General features: G+C 43.6%; 2 protein-coding genes across 2 annotated transcripts; both read right to left on the bottom strand.

The window, feature by feature from the left end:
- Nucleotides 1–203: 203 nt before the first annotated feature.
- Nucleotides 204–1,598, bottom strand: LOC124291246. Its single transcript, XM_046728187.1, has one exon. The coding sequence runs from the start codon at nucleotides 1,596–1,598 to the stop codon at nucleotides 204–206; it is 1,395 nt and encodes a 464-aa protein (XP_046584143.1).
- A 2,762-nt stretch (nucleotides 1,599–4,360) lies between these two features.
- On the bottom strand, nucleotides 4,361–5,692 carry LOC124291243. The gene is made up of 2 exons (XM_046728185.1): nucleotides 5,489–5,692; nucleotides 4,361–5,209 (listed from the first exon to the last, which is right to left on the bottom strand). Exons 1-2 carry the CDS (start codon nucleotides 5,690–5,692, stop codon nucleotides 4,361–4,363), a joined length of 1,053 nt encoding a protein of 350 aa, XP_046584141.1.
- Between the last annotated feature and the right edge of the window lie 19,267 nt (nucleotides 5,693–24,959).

Genomic DNA, 24,959 nt, shown 5'->3' with positions numbered 1-24,959 from the left:
TTTGGTATCTAATTCGATTCTTCTAAAGTCAATCCTGTACACAACGATCCTTCGAATTCAATCCTCCTGATGCCGACGATCCATGCTCCAGACGAACGATCCATCCTCCAGATGACGAACGATCCATCCTCCAGACGGCGACGATCCTGCTCCCACTGCTTGCATGAACATATCTCGCCTGAACCTCCACATGACTGATCTGCTTAATGTTCTCTCAAGTCATCCTCTGAATTCCACTCGAGTGGACACACCTTCGTCACAGGTCTCATCAGCGTAGTTTTCCCCATCTTTACTTGTACCACTCGAACATGTCCATCCTTGCCTGGATATGTGTTGATGATTCTCCCCAAAGGCCAGCTTCCACGTGGAGAATCTGGTGAAACTACGATGACGACATCATTTACCTTCAGATTGCGGTTAGCCTCTCTCCACTTCTTCCTGACTTGAAGAGTTGGTAGTAGTTCCCTCAACCACCTCCTCCAGAAGTGCCTCACCAGTTCCTGTATTCGTCTCCATCGTTTTCTGGGGTTGTATGACGTAGTATCAACACTATCTGGAGCAAATGTTCCACCGACTTGCCCGTGCATAAGATGATTTGGGGTTAACGGTACATCATCTTGGCAGTTAGCACTTTGATAAGTGAGGGGACGAGAATTTATGAGTGCTTCTGCGGCAGTAAATGCTGTTGTTAGCTCTTCATCCGTGACATCGCCTTTACCCAGAATGGCAAAGATAGCTCTTTTAGCTGACTTAATCATGCATTCAAATACACCACCAAAATGTGGTGCATGAGGAGGGTTGAATCTCCAGACGACTCCCTTATTTGCCAAGGATGATCTCGTAGTCGCATCAAGTTGTTCAACCAGATCTCTCAATTCCTTCACAGCACCTACAAAGTTAGTTCCGTTATCGGATACGACTTCTTTTGGCATTCCTCGTCTATTTGTCATGCGAAAGAAAGCATTCAAAAACGAGTCACTATCGAGACCATATGACATTTCCAGATGTACAGCCCTAGTTGACAAACACGTGAAAAGACACAAATATCGTTTTTGTCTCTTCTTTGACCTCCCTTGGATAGTCAGAAAAGGCCCTGCATAGTCCACTCCAACATGAGTAAATGCTCTCAGCGAATAGCTAACTCTCAGCTTTGGAAGTGGAGCCATAATCTGAGGTCTCGGTTGAGCTTTTTGTCTCCGACAAAAGGCACATTCTGTCTCCCATGCTCGAATCTCTTCACGAGCAGCAATGACCCAGTATTTTGAGGATAGAGCAGCTAAAGTTTGATTAGTACCTACTGCATGTTTACCAGCTTCGTGGTAATGTTTCACAAGAAGCCTTGTGACCCAGTTCTTACGAGGCAAGATTATTGGAACTCGTGCTCCCCAAGACAAGCAGTCAGCATATTTCAGTCTGCCACTGCATCTAATTAGTCCCTCTTCATCGATTATTGGCTGAAGTCCAATGAGTTTGCTGTCTTTTGGAAGCTGTTTTCCTTTTTGTAGTGCAGAAAACTCTTTTGCAAATTCCTGTTGTTGTGTCTGACTGATGATTCTCATTTCAGCATCTTCGATTTCGTCAACCTCCAAATTACCCATGTGTCGTAATTTTGGTGCAATACGTGCATTGGTAACAAATCTGCATACCCAAGCATATATTCTAGTCAACCTCTTCCAGTCAGAATATCTGGATGGATGAAGACGCCATGTATCATCCTCACCTTCAGACATAAGTGTAACAACTTCCCTTTTTCTGGACAGTTTCTTTATTTCTAAAGTACTATCACTTTGAAATCCAACTATTTGTTCTGGCCATTCACTTTCTGCGAGTTTCAGAAATGCTGGTCCTGTCAGCCATGTACTACTGGCTAGGTTCTTCACTGATGTACCCCTGGTAAGTGAGTCTGCAGGATTTAACCGAGATGGAACATATTTCCACTGATATGGACTAGTGTGTTCCTGGATGTAACCAATGCGATTTGCCACAAAAGACTTGTAATTTCTACTCTGGCTTTTTATCCAACATAACACATTCATACTGTCACACCAAAAATATGTGTTGACAGTGGACATTTCTAACACCTTTGCTGAAGCAACAAACAATTTCACCCCAAGGCCTGCCGCCATCAGTTCCATTCTTGGAATGCTTACAGATTGAAGAGGAGCAACCCTGCTTTTGGAGGTAACTAAACGACTGACCACTTCCCCACTCTGGTAAGTATAGACTGCATATATTGCTGCCCCTATGCAACTCTTGTGATGCATCTGCAAATACATGAAATGTTTTGTTTCCTATTTCAGATTTGATTCTCAAGCACCGTGGTACTCTGATATTGCATAACTCTTTAACCTCATTTACCCATTTCAAAGTTCTAAGATTCAGATCTGGATCAAGCTCTTCATCCCATCCGAAACCTGATATCCACATCTCTTGAATCATCATTTTCCCCACAATGGTGAAAGGTGTCAAGAGTCCAAGCGGATCAAAGATCCTTGCAATTTCACTGAGAAACATTCGTTTGGTCATTCTCACAATGTCTTCAGGAACATTCATACAGAAACCGAACTCATCATCATTTGCAATCCACATGAGACCTAGTGTTTTCACTGAAGGCAATTCATTTTTGTTTATGTTTACCTTCTGTGCCCTAGATTCTAACGGAATTCCATCAAGGACATCCAACGAATTTGAAAGCCATTTTCTGGCGTTCATACCTGCTGTGCGCCATAGCTCACTCAGCTGATTGTACAGCTCTATCCCAGTCATGTCATCCTCTACCGAATCCATACTATCGTCCATATAGGTGAAGCTTACTACAGTCTCAACAGCAAGTGGAAATTCACTTTGATGTGCTTTTGCATGTTCTTGTGAAATGTATTGTGCTAAGAATGGTGAACAATTCAAACCGAACAACATCTTGTTAATTTCGTACACCTGTGGTTCTTCATTTGAATTCATGGATCGCCACAGAAACCTGAGGTATTTACGATCTTCATGTTTCACCTCAATTTGCAGGTACATCTCCGAGATGTCACAAACAAGTGCTATGGGCTGCTTCCTAAATCGCAGCAAGATTTCAAAAAAGATCATTCTGCAACTTCGGTCCTGGATGTATTATGTCATTGAGTGAAACACCCTGACACTTTGCAGAAGCATCGAATACAATGCGTACTTTGGTTGTCGTTCTGTCTGGACGTACTACTGGAAAATGAGGAAGAAACCATTTACTCTCATTTTCCAATGACGATACCTTACGAATGTATCCCTTTTGCACATATTGATCTAGAACTGAGCAATAAGCTTCAGCCATCTCTTTGTCCTTCGACAGCCATCTTATAGTTATCTGGTAACATCTGTGTGTCATATCTCCAAGGTATACCTACTTGGTAGTGACCATTGTTGTACTGAAGTGTCTGTTTAACTTTTTCAACTGCAGACAATTCATCATCATTGTAGTCATTTATTGTGCTACATGAAAATCCCTCTACTTCCCAGAACTTGTGCACTAAAGCGTTTAGATTCTGCAATTCTGTTCTATTGTTATCAATGAGAAAGTACTTGCAAAATGTGTTTCATTTTCACCATGAACACGTCCTATGCATGTCCACCCAAGAGGTGTAAGTCTTGCAACAGGTTCTCCCTGATCACCACCTACCTCTTCATATGACCGATGAAGGTCAATGTAGTCAATGCCTATGAGGACATCAATCACAGTACGAGAACTAAGTTTTGGAAATTTGATGTGATTCAAATGTTTCCATTTATGTCCATGTTTCTCCCAGTCTACTACTTGCATTTTGCCTGTAACTTTTGTTGTTGTAAGAGCTGACATTGATACATCAACTGAACCATCAATGCTTTCTAACCCAAAATTAACAGACATTGATTCAAAACTCTCCTTTCTGCCATTTAGAACATTCACTGACACTTTCTGATAATGTCCTTGTAACCCAAGTTCTGCAGCTATATCTTCATTTATGTATGTCTGCGTACTTGCATCATCTAGAGAGCATTGACTGTAATCCTGCGATGTCCATTTGTGATAACTACTGGGACAGTTCTCAATGCTGTGTATGACATGTCACACCTAGAAGTAGGCATTGTGGTTGTTTGTGTTTCATCTACTGGATTTAGGGGCGACTTACTTTTTGCACCATCTGTCCAATCCCTTACTTTCCTATCAGTGTGAAGTAAGCGATTGTGATTTGCAAAACAACCACCTATCCCACATTCACTAAACCTATTGCAACTCCTACCACAGTGGTTGGAGCCTAGACAACGGAAGCAAAGATTCAACCTCTTTGCAACCTCCCACCTCCGACTAACGCTCAATGCTTTGAACTTTGTGCACTTCCACATCTCATGACTTGCCCCTGGACACATTTGACATGGACCCGTTTGACTTTTTATTCTCTTTATTGCCAAAGAAAGTCCCACTTTTACCCGATGTTTTACGTTCATGTGACCTCTGCTTTTCAGCAAACCCATTTATGACTTCACTGGCAATGACCTGAAACTCTGACTCTTGCAGAATCCATTCCCTGAGGACTTCAACAGATTCCTGTCTCTGGGTCTCAAATATCCACCTCTGATATTGTATTACCATGGATTCTGTTAATTTCTTTAATAATTGTGAGTATAAGGTCCCATCACCCAACTCTTCTAACTTGTCTGATTCTCTAAGGTTTGCCACTAAAATATCAAGCAAGTCTGCAAACTTCTCTAAGTCCCTGGCATTACCTGCCCTAATTGGTTTGAACTTTGTAATCTCTTCTAACTTCAAAGCAATGTTACGTCTTTTGCCACCATATTTGCGTTCAAGACGTTCTAATGCGATGTCATATGCAGCCGCACTATGACCTAAACTCGCTATCACTTTCAATGCTTCTCCGGTAAGACATTGTCTTAACTGTAATAGTTTGTATTCGGGGATGGCTGGCGCCATGTCCACACAAGCTACAAATGCTGCTTTCCAATTCTCATACATTTTAATGTCACCATTAAATGTGGGTATCGACACTCTTTTGAGTTGTTTCCACATATCTACACCAAGCTCATTTTGTGTTGTGACAGGGTTCGTTCTTCTGCGAACATCATAATGTGCTCCAGAACTTTCAACCACATTCAACTTGTCATCTAAACATTCGACGTTCTTCTCATGTTTTCCTGTGACCACGTTCTTATTTATGGCTTGTTCATTGTCACTGTTCTGTTTGCATTTTGTATTCTTATCAGATTGTACTTTTTGCTTTGTCTGATCTTGAGAATGGAATAGCATTGATAAACCGGTTCTTATGCTGCTTACAGAAGTAGCATCTGATCTGTCATTTAAGTATGCTTGTGCCATTTTAACAACATCTTCATTAATCCCTTCTACAGACGCAAGTTCTTTGTAGACCTGACTTTTGTTTTCAGTGTCCCCGCTATCTGAATATGCCTGGATCAAATCAACCATGATATTCACTGCCTTAAGGTGAAGTGAACTTACCTTGTCAATTTCATCTCTAACCTCCCGACGGGAAGGAACATCAACTTGTTCTATCAAGTTATACAACTTGTTCTTACATTTTGTAAATGCAGTTTTAGCTGCTGCTTTTTGTTTCTTTAATTTGATAATTTTGTCACCAACGTCTGTTTTAGGAACCTTTACCTCAACGTTTGAAGCTATTTGCTTCATCGATGTCTCCGACATGATGACAAACTAATCTGACTTGCAACTAACCTAACCTGCATTTAAACTAACCTTCCACTAATCTAACCTGTATCTAATCTTGACACGCAACTAAACTCACCTGCAACTAACCTAACCTAACATAACATAACCACGCTCTGCTACCATTTTGTTTTGCAGTGGAATGAAAACAAAAATTCTAATTAGTTAACCCAAATTTTATTTTCCCACAATTGTAAATTTATATATTCACTAACGAATGCAAGATACTGAACGAAAGCTCCAATACCTTGCTGAGGTCCGATTATGACCAAATCATCTCAAACACGTCAAAATATCAAACATCTAACACACAGATGTCCGTTCGACGCAACCATCTAAGATTCTAATTCTAATCACTAATTCTCTAACACCAACACCAATCTCCTAACACCCCTTTAACACACTCTGTCCGAAGTATCACGAAATACGTTTATATAACAAACATTCATTCATGGAATTCTCGTGCAGTAGCGTTTCCGCAAGGCGTTGTGTTCGCGCATTTACAACACATTGTCCGAGAACAAAACAAAACATCCATAGGATAACTGAACGTCCCAAAACGCAACTGTTCTATAACCTCATCCGAGAACATGCTCATCTGGTGTCCGCGGTCGCAGTGTTTCGGACATTCCATGAACTGTTCTTCAGTCCAGGTGGAGGTGTCCCGTCCCACTCCCTTCAGTCAGTGCATGTACAGGTGGGGGTGTCCCATCCCATTCAGTCAGTGCATATACAGGTAGAGGTGTCCCATCCCATTCAGTCAGTGCATATACAGGTAGAGGTGTCCCATCCCCTTCAGTCAGTGCATGTACAGGTGGAGGTGTCCCATCCCATTCAGTCAGTGCATGTACAGGTGGAGGTGTCCCATCCCATTCAGTCAGTGCATGTACAGGTGGAGGTGTCCCATCCCATTCAGTCAGTGCATGTACAGGTGGAGGTGTCCCATCCCTTCCAGTCAGTGCATACAAGAGGTCCCATCCCATTCAGTCAGTGCATACAGGTGGAGGTGTCCCATCCCTTCCAGTCAGTGCATGTACAGGTAGAGGTGTCCCATCACATTCAGTCAGTGCATATACAGGTAGAGGTGTCCCATCCCCTTCAGTCAGTGCATGTACAGGTAGAGGTGTCCCATCCCCTTCAGTCAGTGCATATACAGGTAGAGGTGTCCCATCCCATTCAGTCAGTGCATATACAGGTGGAGGTGTCCCATCCCATCTATTCAGTCAGTGCATACAGGTGGGAGATGTCCCATCCCCCTTCAGTCAGTGCATGTACAGGTAGAGGTGTCCCATCCCATTCAGTCAGTGCATGTACAGGTAGAGTGTCCCAGGCAGTGCATGTCCCCATCCCATTCAGTCAGTGCATATACAGGTGGAGGTGTCCATCCCCTTCAGTCAGTGCATATACAGGTAGAGGTGTCCCATCCCATTCATTGCAGGCAGTGCATGTACAGGTGGAGGTGTCCCATCCCAATCAGTCATATACAGTGGTGTCCCATCCCTTCAGTCAGTGCATATACAGGTGGAGGTGTCCCATCCCATTCAGTCAGTGCATATACAGGTGGAGGTGTCCCATCCCATTCATTCAGTCAGTGCATGTACAGGTAGAGGTGTCCCATCCCATTCAGTCAGTGCAGTGCATGTACAGGTGGAGGTGTCCCATCCCATTCAGTCAGTGCATGTACAGGTGGAGGTGTCCCATCCCATCCAGGTTCAGTCAGTGCATGTACAGGTGGAGGTGTCCCATCCCCTTCAGTCAGTGCATGTACAGGTGGAGGTGTCCCATCCCCTTCAGTCAGTGCATGTACATATAGAGGTAGTGCATAGAGGTGTCCCATCCCCTTCAATCAGTGCATATACAGGTAGAGGTGTCCCATCCCATTCAGTCAGTGCATGTACAGGTGGAGGATGTCCCATCCCATTCAGTCAGTGCATGTACAGGGTGGAGGTGTCCCATCCCCTTCAATCAGTGCATGTACAGGTGGAGGTGTCCCATCCCCTACAATCAGTGCATGTACAGGTGGAGGTGTCCCATCCCATTAAGTCAGTGCATGTACAGGTAGGAGGTGTCCCATCCCCTTCAGTCAGTGCATGTACAGGTGGAGGTGTCCCATCCCATTCAGTCAGTGCATGTACAGGTAGAGGTGTCCCATCCTCTACAATCAGTGAATATACAGGTAGAGGTGTCCCATCCCCTCTTCAGTCATGTACAGGTGGAGTGTCATCCCATACAGGTGGTGGAGTGTCCCATCCCCTTCAGTCAGTGCATGTACAGGTGGAGTGTCCCATCCCATTCAGTCAGTGCATGTACAGGTAGAGGTGTCCCATCCCCTTCAGTCAGTGCATATACAGGTGGAGGTGTCCCATCCCATTCAGTCAGTGCATGTACAGGTAGAGGTGTCCCATCCCCTTCAGTCAGTGCATATACAGGTGGAGGTGTCCCATCCCCTACAATCAGTGCATATACAGGTAGAGGTGTCCCATCCCATTCAGTCAGTGCATGTACAGGTGGTGATGTCCCATCCCATTCAGTCAGTGCATGTACAGGTGGAGGTGTCCCATCCCCTACAATCAGTGCATGTACAGGTGGAGGTGTCCCATCCCCTACAATCAGTGCATGTACAGGTAGAGGTGTCCCATCCCATTAAGTCAGTGCATGTACAGGTGGAGGTGTCCCATCCCCTTCAGTCAGTGCATGTACAGGTGGAGGTGTCCCATCCCATTCAGTCAGTGCATATACAGGTAGAGGAGTCCCATCCCCTACAATCAGTGAATATACAGGTAGAGGTGTCCCATCCCCTTCAGTCAGTGCATGTACAGGTGGAGGTGTCCCATCCCCTTCAGTCAGTGCATGTACAGGTGGAGGTGTCCCATCCCCTTCAGTCAGTGCATGTACAGGTGGAGGTGTCCCATCCCCTTCAGTCAGTGCATGTACATGTGGAGGTGTCCCATCCCATTCAGTCAGTGCATGTACAGGTAGAGGTGTCACATCCCCATTCAGTCAGTGCATGTACAGGTAGAGGTGTCCCATTCCCTACAATCAGTGCATATACAGGTGGAGGTATCCCATCCCATTCAGTCAGTGCATGTACAGGTAGAGGTGTCCCATCCCCTACAATCAGTGCATATACAGGTAGAGGTGTCCCATCCCCTACAATCAGTGCATATACAGGTAGAGATGTCCCATCCCATTCAGTCAGTGCATGTACAGGTAGAGATGTCCCATCCCATTCAGTCAGTGCATGTACAGGTAGAGGTGTCCCTTCCCCTACAATCAGTGCATGTACAGGTGGAGATGTCCCATCCCCTACAATCAGTGCATGTACAGGTGGAGGTGTCCCATCCCCTACAATCAGTGCATATACAGGTGGAGGTGTCCCATCCCCTACAATCAGTGCATATACAGGTGGAGGTGTCCCATCCCATTCAGTCAGTGCATGTACAGGTAGGAGGTGTCCCATCCCATTCAGTCAGTGCATATACAGGTGGAGGTGTCCCATCCCCTTCAGTCAGTGCATGTACAGGTGGAGGTGTCCCATCCCATTCAGTCAGTGCATATACAGGTGGAGATGTCCCATCCCATTCAGTCAGTGCATGTACAGGTAGAGGTGTCCCATCCCATTCAGTCAGTGCATATACAGGTGGAGGTGTCCCATCCCCTTCAGTCAGTGCATATACAGGTGGAGGTGTCCCATCCCCTTCAGTCAGTGCATATACAGGTGGAGGTGTCCCATCCCATTCAGTCAGTGCATGTACAGGTGGAGGTGTCCCATCCCCTTCAGTCAGTGCATGTACAGGTGGAGGTGTCCCATCCCATTCAGTCAGTGCATGTACAGGTGGAGGTGTCCCATCCCCTTCAGTCAGTGCATATACAGGTGGAGGTGTCCCATCCCATTCAGTCAGTGCATGTACAGGTAGAGGTGTACCCTTCAGTCAGTGCATATACAGGTGTCCCATCCCTTCAGTCAGTGCATGTACAGGTGGAGGTGTCCCATCCCATTCAGTCAGTGCATGTACAGGTAGAGGTGTCCCATCCCTTCAGTCAGTGCATGTACAGGTGGAGGTGTCCCATCCCATTCAATCAGTGCATATACAGGTGGAGGTGTCCCATCCCATTCAGTCAGTGCATATACAGGTGGAGGTGTCCCATCCCATTCAGTCAGTGCATATACAGGTGGAGGTGTCCCATCCCCTACAATCAGTGCATGTACAGGTGGAGGTGTCCCATCCCCTACAATCAGTGCATATACAGGTAGAGGTGTCCCATTCCCTACAATCAGTGCATATACAGGTGGAGGTGTCCCATCCCATTCAGTCAGTGCATGTACAGGTGGAGGTGTCCCATCCCATTCAGTCAGTGCATATACAGGTGGAGGTGTCCCATCCCATTCAGTCAGTGCATGTACAGGTGGAGGTGTCCCATCCCATTCAGTCAGTGCATGTACAGGTGGAGGTGTCCCATCCCATTCAGTCAGTGCATGTACAGGTGTCCCATCCCCTTCAGAGATGTCCAGGTGGATCCCCATTCAGTCAGTGCATATACAGGTGGAGGTGTCCCATCCCCTTCAGTCAGTGCATATACAGGTGGAGGTGTCCCATCCCATTCAGTCAGTGCATGTACAGGTGGAGGTGTCCCATCCCATTCAGTCAGTGCATGTACAGGTGGAGATGTCCCATCCCATTCAGTCAGTGCATATACAGGTGGAGGTGTCCCATCCCCTTCAGTCAGTGCATGTACAGGTGGAGATGTCCCATCCCATTCAGTCAGTGCATATACAGGTAGAGGTGTCCCATCCCTTCAGTCAGTGCATGTACAGGTACAGGTGGAGATGTCCCATCCCATTCAGTCAGTGCATATACAGGTGGAGGTGTCCCATCCCCTTCAGTCAGTGCATATACAGGTGGAGGTGTCCCATCCCATTCAGTCAGTGCATGTACAGGTGGAGGTGTCCCATCCCCTTCAGTCAGTGCATGTACAGGTGGAGGTGTCCCATCCCATTCAGTCAGTGCATATACAGGTGGAGGTGTCCCATCCCATTCAGTCAGTGCATATACAGGTGGAGGTGTCCCATCCCATTCAGTCAGTGCATGTACAGGTGGAGGTGTCCCATCCCCTTCAGTCAGTGCATATACAGGTGGAGGTGTCCCATCCCATTCAGTCAGTGCATATACAGGTGGAGGTGTCCCATCCCATTCAGTCAGTGCATGTACAGGTGGAGGTGTCCCATCCCATTCAGTCAGTGCATATACAGGTGGAGGTGTCCCATCCCCTTCAGTCAGTGCATGTACAGGTGGAGGTGTCCCATCCCATTCAGTCAGTGCATGTACAGGTGGAGGTGTCCCATCCCATTCAGTCAGTGCATATACAGGTGGAGGTGTCCCATCCCATTCAGTCAGTGCATATACAGGTGGAGGTGTCCCATCCCATTCAGTCAGTGCATGTACAGGTGGAGGTGTCCCATCCCATTCAGTCAGTGCATGTACAGGTGGAGGTGTCCCATCCCCTTCAGTCAGTGCATGTACAGGTGGAGGTATCCCATCCCATTCAGTCAGTGCATATGCAGGTAGAGGTGTCCCAACCCCTACAATCAGTACATATACAGGTAGAGGTGTCCCATCCCCTTCAGTCAGTGCATGTACAGGTGGAGATGTCCCATCCCATTCAGTCAGTGCATGTACAGGTAGAAGTGTCCCACCCCCTTCAGTCAGTGCATGTACAGGTGGAGATGTCTTATGCCACAGATAGAGTATTCCGCTAAAACAATGTTCCGTGAACAAATGCCGAATTGAACGTTAACATATCAACACATCCGTGTCCAACAGAATGCGTGTTAACCAACTGTTACTCCAAGTATAAATCTGTGTACTGCAACTCCTTGGTGAAGTCGTGTATCTAACTTAAAGATACTCCAGCCGGTATACCTTGGTGTGGGTCTACAGACCTCAGTTTATTTTAGGCAGTGAACTGGTTTTCCATTTATCGATCACAGTGAAATCTGCATTATATCTTTAAGTGTAAGAATATTAATTCATTAAATAGGTAGACGATGGATGGCGTTGACAGCGACCTCTGCTCTACAAAGTAACATTGTTGTGTTTCGTCTCACACTGCCATAACAATCATAAAATCAATGACAAAATATTCCCTTCAGAAAACCAGAGACCTAGTTCTAAAGTCAGTTTAGAAGACAAATATTGCAAATTGATTTCGTAAGAGTAAGAGCGTTTAGATCAGGGATCTGATCGCTGCAATTACAATAGAAATCAATGAATACCCCCATAGCTTTGTATTAAACAATACATCGCTTGAATGGCTCCTCGTGTAACTCTGGAATTGTAGGAGCAAGAGAATGCATTTAGCTTGTACGAGTGGCAAGGCGGGGAGTGATTTTCTGTACTTACCATAACACTGCGCAGTTCATAATGATACGAAGGTGATGTAGGTCGATAAATCGATAGTGTCATTTATTGGAAGGAATCAGTAATGAAATTCATGCAAATTCGATGAACCAGTTAGGCGACTTCGTATCCTCAGCCATTTTGTGTTATCAAACAAAGAGGAGCAATTTGGACTTAAAAGGAAAGTGATATGCTTGGTACACGCATTGAACACCGTCGCTCGCAGTCTCTAATGGAAGTTGGGAACTGGGAGGGCTGACTGGAACGGGTGGGGTTGGGCTTGAGAAGCATAAGGGAAAATATTCAACCCTGATCATACCTGGCGATTTGGCTGGAAATGGTGTTTCTTTCTAATTTTGCTTTCTGCCGAAGTCAGTTGCGTGGGCGATTGGTGTTTGCGAGATGAGGGTTGAGGGAGAATGAGGGGAAAAGGTTATAGAGACGTGGGTTGAAGATTAGTTGGAAATGAAGACTTTAGAAATGTGGGATGTGAGAAAAATGTAGGTTTGGGAGAACGAGGATTAGTAGGGAAAGGTTAAGAGATGGGATTGGGGAGAAGAGGGTTGGGATTAGTGATTAAGTAAAGGATAAAGGGATGAAATTCATGTTGTGGGTTGGGAGAGATTAGTAGGCAGTGAGAGTTAAAAGTGGATAAGTCTCCGGGAGAGAAGAGGTTGAGATTAGTGAGGATGAAAGTTCAAGAGATGCAGGTAAAGAGTTTGAGATTAGAAGGCAGAGGGTACATAGAGATGCGAAAAAGGTTAAAGTTAAATGAGAGATTTACCAGAGATATAGGTTTGGGAGAAAGGGTTGATAAAGTCACGCAAAGATAGGTTCGGGATTAAGAGATCGTAAAGAAATGTAAGATTAAAGAATCCTCAAGGAATTCAGAATTCGGATAAAGAAAAGTTAAAGATCGTAAAGGAATCATAAAGATGTAGGTTAAGAAAGGGGTGGTAAAACGATGAGTTGCCAGTGCGTTGGGAAAAGATTAAAGGGGATGAAGGTTAAGTAAAAAGGTTAAGATAAAGAGGATAAGTTGAGAATAATTAGATTGGATGCGTGGGGATAGGAAAAGAGAAAATTGGTTAAAGGGATGGGTTGGGAAAGTAAAGGATAAATGGAGAAAGGGCGAAAGGGAACTCAAAGATATGTTGGAAAAGTTCGGGTCGTGAGGAACCGAAGATAGGTTAAAGGATAAATGAACGATAAAGGTTAAGGATAAAGATGAAGGGTGCGAGGTTAGGAAAGGGTTAAAGGAATTGGGGAGGATTAAGTAAAGGATATTAAAGTAGGACAAAGGTTACCAGGTTATATGCGGGGAGAGATGTGGGTTCGGAAGGTTAAAGGTTAATGGGGTTACGAGAAGGTTAAAGGATAAAGGGATGAAGGTTAGAGATGGGTTAAATTAAGGTTCAGGATGAGGGGTGTGCGTTGGGGTTTGGGATGCGTAGGTAAAGATGAGGGTTCAGGAGATAGGAATGGTGGAGAACAGGTTTGGAGGTTAAGTGAGGGATAAAGGGTCATAAAGATGCTGTTAGGTTAAAGGGATAGTTAAAATCTCGAGATAGGTTCGGAAAGGTTAAAGGATAAAAATGGATCGGTTAAAAGGTTCGGGTCGTTAAGGATAAAGTTTCGATCGGGGTTCACTAAAGAGGAAGAAGTAAAGATAAAGGGGATCGAATAAAGGTCGGAAGTCCGGTTCAGGATTAAACGTAAAGGAGATAAAGTCCTCGAAGATCTCCTGGGTCAGGGAAAAGGTTAAAGTCGTCAAGGATAAAGTCCTCGAAGATATCGGTTCGGAAAAGTTAAAGAGATCGAAAAGTTCCTCAAAGTTAGGATTAGGAAAAGTTCGGTCGATTAAATGGGATAAAGGATTAAAGAATGTCGATAAGGAAAAGGATTAAGTAAAGGATAAGTTAAAGATTTAAGATTGGATCGTTGAGGATAAAGTTCGGGATAGAAGGTTATTAGGATGCGAAAATTAAAGATCTCGTTCGGGAAAGAGTTATCAAGGCTTAAAGTGCGGTTGTAAAGGATAGGAGTTAAAGATGGTGACGGATAAGGTAAGATGGGATAGTTAAAGATAAAGTGAGGATAGAAGGTTAAGAGGGTTCCTCGGGATTATTCGAAGGATTCGGAGGGAAGAAAGGATCGGTAAGGATGGAAGTGAGAGATAAAGGTTCCTCGGAAGTTAAGGTTAAAGGGTTGAGGGATAAAGTAAAGGATGGAAGGATCTCGTTAAACGATGGGTCATTCGAAGAAAGTTTAAAGGATCGTGAGTATAAAGGATAAATTCTCGAGATAATCGGTAAAGGGAGAAGGGTTTCAGGATTAAAGTAGATGGATAAAAGGTTCGTCGAGATGGGGTCGGAGTTAGGTTTAAAAAGTTAAAGGTCGAGGGATGAAGTTCGAAGATAAAGGGTCGAAGGTTTTCGGATGGGAGGATGTTATCGAGGATTGGTGAAGGTCGTAAAGAGATAAAGGTTGGGATAAAGGTCCGTTCAGGGGAAAGTTAAAGGATTAAGTAAAGGATAGAAGTTAAAAGATACGGATTAGGAAAGTTAAAGGGATTAAATAAAGGATAAAAGATCCGATAAAGGTTATAGGATTCTGGATAAAGGTCCGAATCGTTCGGAGATTAAGTAAACAAATCGTCTCGGAACGGTCAATAAGATTCTTCTCGATTCGAGAAAAGGGATCGTAAAGGGTCGTCCTCGAAAAGGGTCTCGAGATATCGATAGGAAAAGTTAAAGGATAAAGTAAAGGATCTCGAATCTCCGAAAAGGGAAGTTAAAGTCGAAGTAAAGGATCGAGTTTCGGTCGAGGATAAAGTGAAGTAAAGGATAATCGTTATCTCGGTTAAGGAAAAGGTTCGATCAAATCGGATTAAAGTAAAGGATAGAAAGGTATCTCGAAGATTCGGTTAAGAAAACAGTTAGGATCGTAAAGGATCGGTTCGAAGAGGATACGATTCGAAAGAAAGTTAAAGTCGGATCTGGTCCTAAAGTCCAGGAATTCGGTTAAAGGGTCGTGAAAGTTAAAGGGATTAGTAAAGGATAGATGGTGAAACAATAGAGATCTCGTTAGAAAAGTTAAAGAGGTCGTCAAGGATAAAGGTTCGAGATGAGGATCAAAGGTTTAAAGATCGTCGAAGTAAAGGATCGCGGTCCTCGAAATCCGGAAAAATTAAAGGATGAAAGGGGATATTCGAAAGTTCGGGATAAAAGTAAAGGGATGGCGGAAAGTTATCGAGATGGTTCGAGGAAAAAGTTAAAGGATAAAGTAAAAGGATTAGAATGGTACGTTAGGAAAGTTCACGAGGAATGTAGAAAGGTGAAGACAAGAAAGGTTAAGGAAGAAAAAGGGGATTAAGTAAGGGATAAAGGTCCTCGAGATGTAGGTTCGGGAGAAAGGTTAGGTTGAGGATTAAGTAAAGGGATGAACTTTAGGAATGATCACGGTGGAAGGGTTGAAGTTGAAGGTTATAGATCGTCTCGAAAGGATCGGTGAAGGGGTCATGAGAGATCTGGGTTCGGGAAAAGTTTAAAGGATCTGAAGTAAGGATGAAAGGATTATAGAGATGTCGGTTGGGAGAAGAGGGGATTAAAGGATTGGGGATTGAGGTGAGGGATTTTCAGAAGGTTATAGAGATAGAGAGAGGTGGGTTGAGGAGGAAGAAGGGTTTCAGGTTAGGAGGATGAAGGTTATAAAGATTTGGAGGATTAGTGAGGGATGAAGGTCATAGAGATGGAGCTGGGAGAAAGGTTGAGGTGATTAGTGAGGGATGAAGGTTATAGAGATTTGGGTGAGAAGAGGTTTCAGGATTAGTGAGGGATGAAGGTTATAGAGATGTTGGTTGGGAGATGTGGAGAAGTGGGATTGGTTCGAGGGGAGATAGAGAGGATTTGGGGATGTGCCGTTACAGGAGAAAGGTTGAGGGATTAGTGCGGGGAGGGATGAAGAGTATGGGTTGGGATTGAGGGAGAGATGAAGGGATTCGGAGTTTAAGGATGAAGGAGGATGTTGGGGAGAAGAGGGTGGGGATTGGTTGCAGTGAGGGGGGATGAAGGGCTATAGATAGAAGATGTTTCAGGATTAGTGAGGATGAAGGTTATAGAGATGTTTGGGGAGAAGAGGGTTGGGGATTAGTGAGGATGAAGGCTATAGAAGAGATGTGGGTGGGGAAAAGGGTTTGGGGATTAGTGAGGGATGAAGGTTACTATAGAGATGTGGGTTGGGGAAGAGGTTTCAGGATAAGTGAGGGATGAAGGCTATAGAGACCTGGGATGGGGAAAAGAGGTTTGGGGATTAGTGAGGGATGAAGGTTATAGATATGGATATGGGTTGGGAGAAGAGGTTGATTAGTGAGGGATGAAGGTTATAGAGATATGGGTGGGAGAGGTTGAGGGATTAGTGAGGGATGAATGAGGATGTGCACGTAGTTTGAGGGTTATAGAGATGTGGGTTGGGAGAAGAGGGTGGAGGATGAACTTGAAGGTCTTGCAATGTAATGTTGATCTATTTTTATTGTTGTCTTGGGCAATGTAATATTGATCTGTGTTTTTATGGTTGATTCTTGCAAATGTAATATTGATCTGTGTAATAGGGATGTCTTGCAATGATATGTTGATCTGTGTGATATGTTCGTCTTGCAATGTAATGTTGATCTGTGTTATAGGGATGTCTTGCAATGTAATGTTGATCTGTGTGATATGGATGTCTTGCAATGTAGTGTTGATGTGTGTGATATGTTCGTCTTGCAATTTAATGTTGATCTATATTATATGTTCGTCTTACAACTGGATGTTTTATAATGTGATATGTTTGACCTGTTTGTGTTGCACTTGTAGAGCAATGTTCGTCTGAATAAGATGAACCTCTTTCTGTACACTTTCTTGTGTGTGTGACAAATGCCTGTTATTTGTCCATTCACATAAACCACCGGAAACAACAAAGCTTGAAATTTAATGCATTTTCAAATAGTTTCCTTAATGTGACACAGAAATGTGTGTAACCATTTCGAAGATTCCCTTGAAAATAAGCTGACAATTTCATACTAAGTGAGATTTATTGGTTTTCCGTTTGTCATTTAAGGATACTATACGGTTAATGTTTCTCGTTACCTAAACACGGGAATGCTCTAAGACCTAATCTCAGCCTGCAAACTCAATAAGAACCCTGGCGGGTCACAATGAGATTGACGATGTATGTCCTGGAAGCGCCTATTGGGTACAGGACAGTAGTCCACGCTGGACCCGCAGATCACAAACACCAGAGACGATGACAAGTGGCCATTGTGACAAGTGGAGCGTCCTTTCTATGCACCTTTAGTGTCAGCGTCTGCATTTGTTAACATCAGCAATACCTGTCTGGACCGAGGCCCTTATTCTAGAAACGTTCGTAGCCCTAGGAATTCTTAACTTTAATCGTAGCCAATGTGTTAAGAATGGGCTTACGAAGTTCGTAAACATAACGAAAAATAACAGAACACACTGTAGTGAACCGCCTGTCGTCAATGTATCCGAGAAACACCAGAACACACTGTAGTGAACCGCCTGTCGTCAATGTACACGAGAAACAACAGAACTCACTGTAGTGAACCGACTGTCGTCAACGTATACGACAAATGACAGAACACACTGTAATGAACTGACTCTCGTCGACGCATACGACAAATAACAGAACACACTGTAGTGAAACGACTGTCGTCAGCGTATACGGGAAATAACAGAACACACTGTAGTGGACCGACTGTCGTCAACGTATACGACACACACTGCGTAGTGAACCGCCTATGTATACGACAAATAACAGAACACACTGTAGTGGACCGACTGTCGTCAATGTATACGGAAAATAACAGAACACACTGTAGTGAACCGCCTGTCGTCAATGTATACGACAAATAACAGAACACACTGTAGTGAACCGCCTGTCGTCAACGTATCCGACAAACAACAGTACACACTGTAGTGAACCGCTCGTGGACGTAAACGGTCAGAACACACTGTAACGGCAAACAACAGAACACACTGTAGTGAACCGACTCTCGTGGACGTAAACGGCAAATAACAGAACACACTGTACTGAACCGACTGTGGTCAATGTATACGGCAAACAACAGAACACACTGTAGTGAACTGCCTGTCGTCAACGTATACGGGAAATAACAGAACACACTGTAGTGAACCGACTGTCGTCAGCGTATACGGGAAATAACAGAACACACTGTAGTGAACCGACACTCGTCGACGTATACGACAAATAACAGAACACACTGTAGTGAACGGACTGTCGTCAGCGTATACGGCAAATAACAGAACACACTGTAGTGAACCGCCTGTCGTCAATGTATACGACAAATAACAGAACACAATTTAGTGAACCGACTGTGGTCAATGTATACGAAAAATAACAGAACACACTGTAGTGAACCGCCTGTCGTCAATGTATACGACAAATAACAGAACACACTGTAGTGAACCGACTGTCGTCAACGTCTACGACAAACAACAGAACACACTGTACTGAACCGACTGTGGTCAATGTATACGGCAAGCAACAGAACACACTGTAGTGAACCAACTGTCAGCAATGTATACCAAAAATAACAGAACACACTGTAGTGAACCGACTGTCGACAATGTATACGACAAATAACAGAACACAATTTAGAGAACCGACTGTGGTCAATGTATACGAAAATAACAGAACACACTGTAGTGAACCGCCTGTCGTCAATGTATACGACAAATAACAGAACACACTGTAGTGAACCGACTGTCGTCAACGTCTACGACAAACAACAGAACACACTGTAGTGAACCGACTGTGGTCAATGTATACGGCAAGCAACAGAACACACTGTAGTGAACCGACTGTCAACAATGTATACCAAAAATAACAGAACACACTGTAGTGAACCGACTGTCGACAATGTATACGAGAAATAACAGAACACAATGTAGTGAACCGACTGTGGTCAATGTATGCGAAAAATAACAGAACACACTGTAGTGAAACGCCTGTGATCAATGTATACGACAAACAACAGAACACACTGTAGTGAACTGCCTGTCGTCAATGTATACGACAAACAACAGAACACACTGTAGTGAACCGACTGTCGACAATGCATACCACAAATAACAGAACACACTGTAGTGAACCGACTGTCGACAATGTATACGAGAAATAACAGAACACAATGTAGTGAACCGACTGTCGTCAATGTATGCGAAAAATAACAGAACACACTGTAGTGAAACGCCTTCGATCAATGTATACGACAAACAACAGAACACACTGTAGTGAACCGCCTGTCGTCAATGTATACGACAAACAACAGAACACACTGTAGTGAACCGCCTGTCGTCAATGTATACGACAAGTAACAGAACACACTGTAGTGGACCGACTGTCGTCAATGTATACGACAAATAACAGATCACAATGTAGTGAACCGACTGTGGTCAATGTATACAAAAAATAACAGAACACACTGTAGTGAACCGCCTGTCGTCAACGTATCCGACAAACAACAGAACACAATGTATTGGACCGATTGTCGTCAACGTATACGACAAATAACAGAACACACTGTAGTGAACCGACTGTCGTCAACGTCTACGACAAACAGTACACACTGTAGTGAACCGACTGTCGTCAATGTATACGGCAAACAACAGAACACACTGTAGTGAACCGACTCTCGTGGACGTAAACGGCAAATAACAGAACACACTGTACTGAACCGACTGTGGTCAATGTATACGGCAAGCAACAGAACACACTGTAGTGAACTGCCTGTCGTCAACGTATATGGGAAATAACAGAACACACTGTAGTGAACCGACTGTCGTCAACGCATACGCAACAGAACACACTGTATAACGCCTGTCGTCAGAATATACGGAAATAACAGAACACACTGTAGTGAACCGACCTGTCGTCAGCGTATACGACAAACAACAGAACTCACTGTAGTGAACCGACTGTCGTCAGCGTATCTGTCGGCGATAAATAACAGAACACACTGTAGTGAACCGCCTGTCGTCAATGTATACGACAAATAACAGAACACACTGTAGTGAACCGACTGTCGTCAATGTATACGACAAATAACAGAACACACTGTAGTGAACCGCCTGTCGTCAATGTATACGACAAATAACAGAACACACTGTAGTGAACCGACTGTCGTCAACGTATACGACAAACAACAGAACACACTGTAGTGAACCGACTGTATCAATGTATACGGCAAACAACAGAACACACTGTAGTGAACCGACTGTCGTCAATGCGACGACAAATAACAGAACACAATGTAGTGAACCGATTGTCGTCAATGTATACGACAAATAACAGAACACACTGTAGTGAACCGACTGTCGTCAATGTATACGACAAATAACAGAACACACCGTAGTGAACCGACTGTCGTCAATGTATACGACAAATAACAGAACACACTGTAGTGAACCGACTGTCGTCAATGTTCTACGACAAATAACAGAACACACTGTAGTGAACCGACTGTATATGATCAATGTTATCACGACAAACAACAGAACACACTGTAGTGAACTGCCTGTCGTCAATAGATCACGTGGCATGAAAAGAACAGAACACACAATGTAGTGAACCGACTGTGGTCAATGTATACGAAAAATAACAGAACACACTGTAGTGAACCGCCTGTCGTCAATGTATACGACAAATACAAAAACAGAACACACTGTAGTGAACCGACTGTCGTCAACGTCTACGACAAACAACAGAACACACTGTAGTGAACCGACTGTCGTCAATGTATACGGCAAGCAACAGAACACACTGTAGTGAACCAACTGTCAACAATGTATACCAAAAATAACAGAACACACTGTAGTGAACCGACTGTCGCAATGTATACGACAAATAACAGAACACAATGTAGTGAACCGACTGTGGTCAATGTATACAAAAAATAACAGAACACACTGTAGTGAACTGCCTGTCGTCAATGTATACGGCAAACAACAGAACACACTGTAGTGAGCCAACTGTCAACAATATATACCAAAAATAACAGAACACACTGTAGTGAACCGACTGTCGCAATGTATACGACAAATAACAGAACACAATGTAGTGAACCGACTGTCGCAATGTATTACGACAAATAACAGAACACAATGTAGTTAACCGACTGTGGTCAATGTATATGGAAAATAACAGAACACACTGTAGTGAACCGCCTGTCGTCAATGTATACGACAAATAACAGAACACACTGTAGTGAAACGCCTGTGATCAATGTATACGAGAAACAACAGAACACACTGTAGTGAACTGCCTGTCGTCAACGTATACGACAAACAACAGAACACACTGTAGTGAACCGACTGTCGACAATGCATACCACAAATAACAGAACACACTGTAGTGAACCGACTGTCGCAATGTATACGACAAATAACAGAACACAATTTAGAGAACCGACTGTGGTCAATGTATACGAAAAATAACAGAACACACTGTAGTGAACCGCCTGTCGTCAATGTATACGACAAATAACAGAACACACTGTAGTGAACCGACTGTCGTCAACGTCTACGACAAACAACAGAACACACTGTACTGAACCGACTGTGGTCAATGTATACGGCAAGCAACAGAACACACTGTAGTGAACCGACTGTCAACAATGTATTCGAAAAATAACAGAACACACTGTAGTGAACCGACTGTCGACAATGTATCAAATAACAGAACACAATGTAGTGAACCGACTGAGGTCAATGTATGCTGAAAAATAACGAACACACTGTGGTGAAACGCCTGTGATCAATGTCATCACAAACAACAGAACACACTGTAGTGAACCGCCTGTCGATCAATGTATACGACAAACAACAGAACACACTGTAGTGAACCGACTGTCGTCAATGCATACCACAAACAACAGAACACACTGTAGTGAACCGACTGTCGTCAATGTATACGATCACGACAAATAACAGAACACTGTACTGAACCGACTGTCGTCAATGTAGTGAAAAATAACACAACAACACTGTAGTGAAACGCCTTCAATCAATATATATCGACAAATAACAGATCACAATGTATGTAGTGAACCGGCGATTGGTCAATGTAGAACACCACCATTACGGTGAGTGAACTGCCTGTCGTCAACGTCACGATAAAACAGAACAGAACACACTGTAGTGAACGACAAAAACAATAGAACACACTGAAAGCTGTCGTCAACGTCTACGACAAACAACAGAACACACTGTACTGAACCGACTTTGGTCAATGTATGACTGACAAACAACAGAACACACTGTAGTGAACCAACTGTCAACAATGTATACCAAAAAAACAACAGAACACACTGTAGTGAACCGACTGTCGTCAATGTATACGACAAATAACAGAACACAATTTACAGAACCGACTGTGGTCAATGTATACAAAAAATAACAGAACACACTGTAGTGAACTGCCTGTCGTCAATGTATACGGCAAACAACAGAACACACTGTAGTGAACCGACTGTCGTCAATGTATACGACAAAATAACAGAACACACTGTAGTGAACCGACTGTCGTCAATGTATACGACAAATAACAGAACACACTGTAGTGAACCGACTGTCGTCAATGACCAATGACAAATAACAGAACACAATGTAGTGAACCGACTGTGGTCAATGTATACGGCAAAATAACAGAACACACTGTAGTGAACTGCCTGTCGTCAATGTATACGACAAATAACAGAACACACTGTAAATTGAACCGACTGTCGTCAATGTATACGAGAAACAACAGAACACACTGTAGTGAACCGATTGTCGTCAATGTATACGACAAACAACAGAACACACTGTAGTGAACCGACTGTCGTCAATGCATACCACAAATAACAGAACACACACTGTAAGTGAACCGACTGTCGATAATGTATCGACACTGTAATTGTAGAAACCGACTGTGGTCAATGTATACGGAAAAATAACAGAACACACTGTAGTGAACCGACTGTCGTCAATGTATACGACAAATAACAGAACACACTGTAGTGAAACCGACTGTCGTCAGCGTCTAATGACAAATAACAGAACACACTGTAGTGAACCGATTGTCGTCAATGTATAATGGCAAATAACAGAACACACTGTAGTGAACCGACTGTCAACAATGTATGTACGAAAATAACAGAACACAATGTAGTTGAACCGACTGTAGTGAACCGATTGTATCGACAATGTATACGAGAAATAACAGAACACAATGTAGTGAACCGACTGAGTCGTCAATGTATCCGACAAACAACAGAACACACTGTAGTGAAACGCCTGTGATCAATGTATACGACAAGAAACAACAGAACACACTGTAGTGAACTGCATAAGGTGTCGTCAGCGTCTACGACAAACAACAGAACACACTGTAGTGAACCGACTGTCGACAATGCATACCACAAATAACAGAACACACTGTAGTGAACCGACTGTCGACAATGTATACGAGAAATAACAGAACACACTGTACTGAACCGACTGTCGTCAATGTATGCGAAAAATAACAGAACACACTGTAGTGAAACGCCTTCGATCAATGTATACGACAAATAACAGATCACAATGTAGTGAACCGACGGTGGTCAATGTATACGAAAATTAACAGAACACACTGTAGTGAACCGCCTGTCGTCAATGTATACGACAAAAAACAGAACACACTGTAGTGAACCGACTGTCGTCAACGTCTACGACAAACAACAGAACACACTGTACTGAACCGACTTTGGTCAATGTATACGGCAAGCAACAGAACACACTGTAGTGAACCAACTGTCAACAATGTATACCAAAAATAACAGAACACACTGTAGTGAACCGACTGTCGCAATGTATACGACAAATAACAGAACACAATTTAGAGAACCGACTGTGGTCAATGTATACAAAAAATAACAGAACACACTGTAGTGAACCGCTGTACTGTCGAAGCAATGTATACGACGGAAATAACAGAACACACTGTAGTGAACCGATTTTCATCAACGTATACGGCAAACAACAGAACACACTGTAGTGAACCGCCTGTCGTCAATGTATACGACAAGTAACAGAACACACTGTAGTTGACCGACTGTCGTCAATGTATACGACAAATATCAGATCACAATGTAGTGAACCGACTGTGGCGTCAATAATGACGATAACTGTAGGTCAATGTATACAAAAAATAACAGAACACACTGTAGTGAACCGCCTGTCGTCAACGTATCCGACAAACAACAGAACACAATGTATTGGACCGATTGTCGTCAACGTATACGACAAATAACAGAACACACTGTAGTGAACCGACTGTCGTCAATGTATACGGCAAACAACAGAACACACTGTAGTGAGCCAACTGTCAACAATGTATACCAAAAATAACAGAACACACTGTAGTGAACCGACTGTCGCAATGTATACGACAAATAACAGAACACAATTTAGAGAACCGACTGTGGTCAATGTATACGGAAAATAACAGAACACACGGTAGTGAACCGCCTGTCGTCAATGTATACGACAAATAACAGAACACACTGTAGTGAACCGACTGTCGTCAACGTCTACGACAAACAACAGAACACACTGTACTGTACTGAACAACAGATCTGTGGTCAACAATGTATTCGAAAAATAACAGAACACACTGTAGTGAACCGACTGTCGACAATGTATACGAGAAATAACAGAACACAATGTAGTGAACCGACTGAGGTCAATGTATGCGAAAAATAACAGAACACACTGTAGTGAAACGCCTGTGATCAATGTATACGACAA

This window comes from Haliotis rubra, unplaced genomic scaffold, assembly GCF_003918875.1.
Source record: "Haliotis rubra isolate DU_JTF1 unplaced genomic scaffold, ASM391887v1 Scf488, whole genome shotgun sequence".
Taxonomy (NCBI): Eukaryota; Metazoa; Mollusca; class Gastropoda; order Lepetellida; family Haliotidae; genus Haliotis; species Haliotis rubra.
Note: the sequence above shows the minus strand (reverse complement) of the source record. Positions and strands in the feature narration are given on the sequence as shown.